The sequence below is a fragment of the Carassius carassius genome, chromosome 1 (assembly GCF_963082965.1).
Source record: "Carassius carassius chromosome 1, fCarCar2.1, whole genome shotgun sequence".
Classification (NCBI taxonomy): Eukaryota; Metazoa; Chordata; class Actinopteri; order Cypriniformes; family Cyprinidae; genus Carassius; species Carassius carassius.
This window is the reverse complement of record NC_081755.1, coordinates 43,058,890-43,068,245: the sequence shown is the minus strand read 5'-3', so window position 1 is coordinate 43,068,245 and position 9,356 is coordinate 43,058,890. Positions and strand designations below refer to the sequence as shown.

Below are 9,356 nucleotides of genomic sequence, written 5' to 3'. Positions count from 1 at the left end.
CTTGGAAATAGCATACACACAAATAAAGGTTCTTAAAAGATTCTTCACAGCGATGCTATAGAACAACCATTTTTGGTTCCACAAAGAACCATCTCTTTCTTACCTTTTTATAACCTGAAGAACCTTGTTTTGCCACAAAGAACCTTCGGTTCTCAGATGTTAAAGGTTCTTTATGGACCCATTTAGACAAAAATGGTTCTTCTATTGCATCGTGAAGCACCTTTATTTTTAGGAGTGTATTAGCATACTACTCTCTGCCATATTAGTTCATCCAAATATGGAAATTCTGTCATCGAGGTTGTGCAAAACCTGTACGAGTTTATTTCTTCTGTTGAACACAAAAGAAGATATTTTTTTAAGGATTGTGGGTATCAGTGGGGATCAGCAAGCCACATTCTTTAAAATATCTTTTATGTTCAACAGAAGACACAAACTCATTCAAGTTTGGAACAACATGTGGGTGAGTAAATGATGACAGAATTTTCTTTTTTTGGTTGAACCATCACTTGTTATAATTGTAGTATGCAAGTCTGCCATTCTGAATTCAGCTTTAGTTTTTTTGCTTTGTTGAAGGGAGGTATTCTGATCCTTTCCTTTGTGTGCACTTGACCCTTTGCCAAGTCCCCACCTTTGCTGCAAATTACAGCAGTTGCTGATCTGCCATTTAAGACCAGCTCTTGCTATTTTCTATTTCTGTGGTCATTGTGTTTGACTAGTTTAACTCAGGTGTTGACTCAGGTGTTGTAGTGTGGACTAAGGTATTCACAATACCAAAGTGAGTGAGTTGAAGAAACATTTGGAGCAGTTCAGGGGTTCAGCAAAGGGTCAGCTTCACACAAATATATATATATATATACATACATGTATATAAAGTGCATCAATGGGGTGCCAATTTTACATTGGTAACAATCAGAATTCGGCCACACATGGACATTCAGTGACACTTCATCCATTGAGTGGGGAGAAGCTTAAATATAGGCTAGTGCAATAAAGGCAGAGAGTTTTAAAGATGTCACTTTAAGAAATAAATAAAGAAAGCTAACATGCCGTACACTGCCTTCGGTGTGTACATCAAAACCCAGCAGATCAGTGCGGAGGGAGTCCACATTCAATACTGTCACAAATCCGTTCCAGTCTTTGATCTAGATTCAGGTTGAATTAATCTTGATCACACCCAGGTAGGTTTCAGTGTGATTGGTCTGGATTTTGGCTTTCGGCTGGCAGGTCACAGTTAGAGTATCTCCCTTAGCGAGGGAAATGCCTTTAGCCATGAAGAGAGTTGAGAGTTTTGATCCATTGATAAGACCTTTTAAAATCACTTGTCTTTGTTTTGATACCACAGTGATTGTATGGTTTGCTTTCTCTTGAGACGCAAGGGTAACTTGCAGGTACAGGAAATATTGGCCGTCCTTGTTCACCAAAAGCTGTTCCTTTACCTTGAAAAAATCCTCACGCACTGTTTTCCACTGGAGTTTCTCCACCATCTCGGAGTCTTTCCCTGTGGACAAGCAGACAGAAAAGTCACGCTTAAAACGTAAATAAATGCTGTTCTTTTAAATCAAAGAATCTGTTCTATTCATCAAAGAATCCCGAAAAAACGTGTCACAGTTTCGAAGCAGCACAACGGTTTTCAGCATTGGTAATAATAAGAAATGTTTCTTGAGCAGCAAATCAGCATAGTAGAATGATTTCTGAAGGATCATGTGACAATTTTGCTGTATAATGAAAAGATATTAATATATTTGAAACTACTTGGACTTAAGTATCCAAATAGTTCCTGTGGCTAAAGTGAATACACATAAAACAAGCTCTTAAAAGTCGAAAAGGTAAAAAATTCAGACTTACAGTTTGGTGAAAATTCCATTATGGGAATTTCTTTGGACTGAGGAGGCTGGGTGACGTTTTCTTGAATCTGTTGGAGCAGAAGAATTAGGTAATATCAAGGCTTTTAATCTTTCTCCCATCATCTACAGTAAAATATAGCCTAATACAAATATAATTAAAATACAGTAAGCGAAACTAAGAAAGGTCTTTGAATGTGTTGCCTGAAATTTCTACAATGTAGTAAAAACCTTTAAGCATTTAGCATTTATACGGAATTTAAGGTTTCATAGATAAATAGATACTGAAAGATGTTACTATGACAGTTTGCTAAGTGGTTTCTTGGCTCATTCCAGTCTAATTTATCTATCCCCTTTAGTTCTTTGTTTCAAACATGCAACAAACTGAGCAACATGCAGTGCTTCTGCAGAATGAAAAACCATTATCAGGGAAGAGGGGGGGTTGTGGAGTGGTATTTCCCCTCAGTGGAATGATGTCATTATGTCTTCTTATGCTGTTCTGTGGTTGCTGGTTTGTCTTCACCAGTCTAATATGTTCTACATCTACTTTTTATTTGCGCGTGCGTGCGTGTGTGTGTGTGTGGAAAAAAACATTTCAAGAGAAAGTATAGTTTCAGACCTAAACCAATTTCGTTTTCAAACATCAGAATCTAGTTCTCATGTCTTATAGGTGTTACTTTTGAATGAAACCACCAGTTAGCCTTTCTGACACTATCACATCCTAATCTTCAGAAAGTTACCCAAAAATAATATATCTTTTATTTTTTTTATTTTTTTTGGCTGAGTGCAACTAGAATAGTAGATTAGCTTCATGATATATATATTATATACGCGACAAAACGGTGACTCAAAAATGATGGTAAAGTGAAAATTGCATCAGATGCTGATTCGTATCAATAGAGTTTCATTTCTTATTTTTTTTATTGCACTGAATTGTGCATGCTCAGGTTTTGACACGATCATGTGGTAAAAAGAAAAAAATTCAACCTTCCAACAGGCGTGATCTCATGGCTAATTACTCTGCACTGTTCAGATAAACAAAATCATCTTCTAAAAAGTCAGATCGCTCCACTGTGCTGGAAAGAGAGGTGATGATTGAAAGTGATATCTACAATATTGATAGTGAGTTTCCACATTGGCACTAAATGAGCTGTTTACTTACTGTATACAAATGACTCACTGTATTGTGTGGTCACTGCATGGTTACTTATCGTAAGAGAACAGATCTTTTTTTATAGAAAAATCATAATGGTTTTTTAAATAAATGATAAAAATGACTAATTAAGTTATTAAATCTCAGTTCTCAGTCAGGATACCAGCACATCCAGTGGAAGTTCATACACCCCCAAAAATAAAGCTTCCAAGTGATGACATAGAAAAACAGCTCCTGAAATAACTTATTTCTTTATTTTATTTTATTTTATCAAAAAAAAAAATATTATATATATATATATATATATATTATTGGCATCTGTTGTTCCATGAAGAACCTTTAAAATCCGTGGAAACTTTACATTCCACACACAAGTTCTTTATACTGGAAACAGGTTCTTTAGGTTATTTAAATGTTCTTTACACTAAAAATGGTTCTTTTAGGTACTGTTTACTGAAAGGTTCTTTGAGCAACCCAAAACCTGCTAAACTCCCTTTTTAGAATGTTCGCTTTTATGAGTGTAGTAACTAAAATTCAAATAGTATATGCCAGTTTTCAGTGGGGTGCAAAATAGCATCTGTAAATAAATGATTATTATTATTATTTTTTTGAATGATACATTTATTTGAGCTTGTATATTTCAGTCTGCCCTGTTTGTATATAAGCGTGCTGTGATTTCACATATCTGCGTTCCCCTCATCTGCGGTCTTGAGTCAGCAGCCGCTGTGGTCTGACTCTATCCCACCAATATACAGATACACATTTCACAACAGAACCCGAAACAATGTGACCAGTTCACACAATACAATACCAGTTTGAAAAACACTTGCCTGAATAAATAAGCTGATCTATGGTTTGCTAGGATAGGACATTATTTGACCGACTATACAACTATTTGAATATCTGGAATCTGAGGAAGCCAAAAAATCGAAATATTGAGACTGTGTCCAAAATAAAGTTCTTAGCAATGCATATAACTAAGTTTTGAGATATTTATGGTAGGAGATTTACAGAACACCTTAATGGAACATGATCTTTACTTAATATTATAATGATTTTTGGCTTCAAAGAAAAATCAATAATTCCGACCCATACAATGTATTTTTGGCTATTGCTACAAATATACCCCAGTGACTTAAGACTTGTTTTGTGCTCCAGGGTCACATACACAGCAAACCATTTAGGGTTCCTCAAAGAACCTTTCAGTGAACCATTTTTTCTGAACATTCTAAACAACCTTTTAATTTCACCATAAAGAACCAATGGAAATGTTCCATGGATGGTAAAGTTTCCTCATGGAACCATCAATGCCAGTAAGAAAACTTTCTTTTTTAAAGAGTGTAGATTACAGATCTCAACCATACCTGCCGTTTACTAGGAGCTGGTGATTCTCTTTGGATGAAGTGGAGAGTTATTGATGTGCCCAAGCCTAGAGTGAGCAGGGTGGCCCAAACAAGCAGTCCCCGGATCAGTCTCCTCTGATGGGCCAAAGCAACTCCACCTCCTCCACCCCTGTCACCCGTTTTATCACTGCTGTACTCGGCAGATAGAGACATGATACCCGACAGCCTCAGTGCAGGTCAAGTGTGACAGATGAGTGAGAAACACTGGTGAGTGCACGACGCCTGGGACTGATAATGAAGAATGAGCGTGGCCTCCACCTCTCGGCTTCTGGTTGGCCCGTAGACAAACCTCAGAATGTGTCAAGCTTCCTGTATGTTGGCTTGGTGTTTGTGTAAGTGAGCTACTGTGTTCCTGTTTAAAGTTCTCAGCAGATGTCCAAGAGGAGTGCTGTAGTGTACTTTCCCCTAAAGCATGGGTGATGTGCAAACACCTCTCATCTGGGCAGGGACAGGCCCTCCTACTCGCTGTCAACCGGAGGGAAGCAGGTGTCACAGTCCCTTTAATAGACTGATGGGAGTTTTTATGCTACAAAACTGTCACATTCTGTAGACCACATGTGACGCACTACATGAGACCTGTGCTAAGGCATATACCGTGCTGCTGTGTACAGGTGTAGGTTTCGTTTTTTCTTGCCATAACTTGTTTAGTGGCCAAAGTGAGCTTGTTCTGACATGTTCAGAACTTATAAGGAAGGTACAGCCACCACATTTACCACACTGCATTAAACCAGTACTAAGCTATATGTGCATTGCTTAATTTTTTTTGCATACTTTGTTATTCTGACTAAACATGTTCTGACATGTTGTAACAACAACAGGATGCTGAACCATCAACACATCTGTATAAAGATTAAACAGATAACTTAGATATGCATATAAAGTTAATGAGACATTGTTGAAAATGTGACTGGATGAAACATTAAAAAATGTCCAAGTTATATTTCCCCTCAAAACTGAAAGAACAATAAATAAATAATGGAGAGATAAAGAGAAATTATGTAAACAATACTGTGGGGGTCAGTAAGATTTGTTGATGTTCTTGAAAGAAGTCTCCTATGTTCACCAAAGCGGCGTTTATTTGATCAAACATACAGTACGATTGTGAAATATTATTGCAATTTATAACACCTAGTTTCTGTTTGAATATGTATTAAAATGTAATTTATTCCTGTGATGCAGAGCTGAATTTTCAGCATCATTATACCAGTCTTCAGTGTCACACGATCCTTCAGAAATCATTCTAATATGATGCTTTGCTGCTCAAGAAACATGTATTATTTTTTTGTCAGTGCTAAACGGATGTGTGGCTTAATATTTTTCAGGATGCCATGATACATTTTTGAGCATTTTTTGAGAGATAAAGAGTTTAAAATAACAGTATTTAATAGAAATCATTTGTTACACATGTTTTTACAATGTTTTTTTTTTTTTTTTTTGAGAAATAGCGTAATGCGATTTTTTTATTTTTGCATTACATTACAATCATTTCTCCGCCTTGTCTCATTTCTTGTTATTTTGAGGTGTAAAATGTTCTTGACAGGTTTTGTAATATCCACTCTGATATGGTTATGTACAAAGCTATCCATATTTTGACACTTATGATCATTTTATTAAATAAAAAATGCAAAAAACTGTGCATGTAACCTTTATGTGATTATACATTTGATGATATGACCCAGTTGCGGTTTCCCTTATGTGACCCAGAATCATGCAGAAAGACTAATTAGGAAAAATAAGAGAAAATGATTAGTAACAAAGAATCTCTCCTGACCTCACTTCAGCTTCTCCTCTTCAGAATTCATTCATTCATGTCATGTAATTATGAGTAATCAAGCAAACCAACCAAAACATTTGAAGTAACATAAATACACAATTCAGTAGCAGAAAATGAAGAGTGTGTGTGTGTGTTGTATATGTCATGTCCTGCAGATATCGTACACTCCAGTCTGTGGTCTACCTGTGAAAGTTTACTGCCACACATGCTCTGTACGAATGACTCTTGCTATTCGTCATCAGCCAGATAAAGTGTTACATGACACCTGAAGAAAAATAATAAACCAATAAATCACAAAGGGAGAAATAATGAAATACCAACACTTTCCAAAGCCACAAGAGATTTTCCCAACTTTTAAGGCCTTGGGTTAGATAATAAATCAGTGAAGAAGAGAATCAAAAGAGGAACCTTGTTGTTCAGATATGTTGGATTGAGAGGAACCGAAAGAGACACAGAGGCACATTTCAAAGACTAGGTCATCTATGTGAAGTGAGTGTGGTTGGTGACTGGGCAGTCTTGTGGGTGGATGGATCCTTTACCTCACAAGAGGAAGTTCAGAGCTTAAAAAAACAAACAAACAAAAAAAAAACACCTGAGATGTGTGGGGACGTGATGGGAAAGTTCTATATGGTGAACATGGTCATATGTCTATGTCTATGACTGACGTTTATCTCTCCTACTCAATTTCCATCCTTTACCAACTGACCGTGTTGAGAGCATAACCACAGAGCTTCATAAGAAAGTGTTTTAGGAAACCATTTTAGGTTCCTCGGACACTTGAGTGAATCGCTTATTTAATTTCTTCTTGAACATTTTAAGAATATTAAGAACTTTCTTCCATTCTAAAGAAACATTTATAGGATGGAAAAGTTCCATGGATGTTGAAGATTCTTAATGGAACCGAAGATGCCAGTAAAGAACCTTATTTTTTAAGAGGCTTTCAGTGGAACAGCTAGAGATGTGAAATAAACCCCATGGGGGATTTTAAAGGTGAGAAACTGTACACTTTCAAAAGTGGGACATTAATCCAGCCCAGGATGGATTTGCTGCTGTAATCATTTTTTTAACACGGCTGACAATAAAGAGACACAACCATCCATTCACTTCATTGTGACTCTGGGACTGAATCTTTTAACAAGTATTAAATAAACATCCCTTTGTCAAAACATCCTTTTACCTATAATTTTCACTTTCACACAAACACACACACACATACATTGGTGAATACAGAAGTGGTCCTTTGTAACCAGCCTTTTTTATTTTATTTTTTATTGTGTTGTTGATTGACATCATACAATCTTATCCATAATTTGGATAAAGCCTACAGGATAAAGACCAACAACATCTGAGACTATGTTTTAAGAACATTTAACCCGAAATGTGTGTAGACTTAGTAATCAGAATTCTGGCTAGTTTGTATTATATATATATAATGTAATTTAAATAATGTGATTTATTTAATCTAATGACATCTTATTTTTCCTGTGTACTAGAAACTTCTAACACCTAGACAAACTTATTGTGTGTGCAAGCATGCTTAGTAATATCTCGTTTTGATTCTGAAACAAATGGTTATTTGTCTCCACCTACAGGTCTTAAACTTTTCTACACATGATGTGATGTTCTGTATGCTGTTAGGGTTCAATGAAACAGACATTACTGCAGTGAAAGTGACTGTTTAGATGAGATCCATAAAAACGTCACCACAAAGCTGTTTATTTTGTGTGAGAAAACAGCGTTTCTTTCAGTTTTGTTTACATATTAAGCAAAGACACTTTGTCTAAGCACAGTTAGTGAAAGTAAACCCTGTACAGTTAGAACACTTAGTTTTTTACATTACCACACAAAAACTAAAGTAAAAACACATGCAATTTATTACTATTTTATATCTTTAATTCATCTACTCAACAAATTATGGTCAATAGTCCCTAAGTATTTCATATTTTCTACAGTTAGTTAATAAAGACAAGGGATACTTTTGTTCTAATTGTACCCATGCCAAGTATAGTTAATAACAGCACTTTACATTTTTAAGCAGCCTCACCAACTCATTTAAAATATCATAATGTCTTATATAATTAATTATTTATAATTATTAAATATTATACATATATAATTATAATGTCTAATATAAAAATGTATTATATAATGTCTTATATAATTATAATTTCATTCTACTATATATATATATATATATATATATATATATATATATATATATATATATATAGCTCTTCCTGTTCTTTATTATAATTGGCAGAACATATATTAGGATTACATTTCCTGCGAATCACTGAACAATTAGGATTAAGTAATAGCAATAAAGACATAAACCAGCTCATCGTAAATCCGTAAAACAAAGTATTTTACATTCCCTTAGTCAGTGAGTAATCACCCATTGAGAAAAGACCTCAAGATGGCTGTGGACATCACAGACAGTCATCTGTAACTTTAGCATTTATTCTCTGTAGGTGTGAGTGGGGTTTGAGAGTTGCACAGACTGTGTTGGATCGGATGGGAAATGTCATTGTTAAAACACTCAGCAGATGGCAATCTTTCCCAATTCTCCAAAGTTCACCAGCCCTGCAAATAATTGAAAACCTCAAACAAATGTCTTCAAGAAGCCCCTGCAAAGAGGCCCAAAACTCTGCTCTATTTGTGCGATATGATTTATTAATTTTTTAATACTAACCTATATTTTTGTAATCGATGGTGTAAGCATTCTGAAAGGAGTGTGAAGGACAAGGTTTGAGAGGTTTTCTTCATGGCCTCCATTTAATGAAAAAAATAAAAAACATCTGATTAGTATTTTAGACTGTCTGGAGCTGAAAGACAGGGAGAGGCAACAATTTCTGGTTTCATAAGAAAGGAGGCAAGAAGAGAGGAAGAAGGAGAAAGGGAGGAAGAAAGACTGAATCAAATCCTAGTGGGCTGCCTAGACAACATTTCACGAGTTTGCCTGCACATCCAGTCCTGATTGTTAATGGTAAAAAAAACTTGGCTTGCTGTCCTCAACAGAGGCTCGAACCTGAGGCTCGGCTTGAGCTCTGAGTACAGACCCCCATTGTGGTACTACATAGAAGAAGAATAACAGAAATAGAGGAGGAGATAGGGAGGTGGAGGGATGCTGGGAGAATTGTCGCTGGGATGGCACAATAAGTGCTGCTTATATAGGTTGAAAATAA

General features: G+C 35.8%; 1 protein-coding gene across 1 annotated transcript; it reads right to left on the bottom strand.

Annotated features, from left to right (window-relative positions):
- Nucleotides 1-733: 733 nt before the first annotated feature.
- Nucleotides 734-4,844, bottom strand: LOC132124138 (uncharacterized). Its single transcript, XM_059535033.1, has 3 exons — nucleotides 4,359-4,844; nucleotides 1,846-1,912; nucleotides 734-1,498 (listed from the first exon to the last, which is right to left on the bottom strand). Exons 1-3 carry the CDS (start codon nucleotides 4,548-4,550, stop codon nucleotides 1,149-1,151), a joined length of 609 nt encoding a protein of 202 aa, XP_059391016.1. The 5' UTR covers nucleotides 4,551-4,844; the 3' UTR covers nucleotides 734-1,148.
- Between the last annotated feature and the right edge of the window lie 4,512 nt (nucleotides 4,845-9,356).

What these genes read in the sequence shown, in the direction of transcription:
- LOC132124138 (XM_059535033.1), bottom strand. Translation starts at nt 4,550, where the DNA reads ATGTCTCTATCTGCCGAGTACAGCAGTGATAAAACGGGTGACAGGGGT. An exon ending in CAGCTCCTAGTAAACGGCAG is followed by an intron (nt 1,913 to 4,358) that starts GTATGGTTGAGA and finishes CTGCTCCAACAG; the next exon opens with ATTCAAGAAAACGTCACCCA. An exon ending in AATGGAATTTTCACCAAACT is followed by an intron (nt 1,499 to 1,845) that starts GTAAGTCTGAAT and finishes GCTTGTCCACAG; the next exon opens with GGAAAGACTCCGAGATGGTG.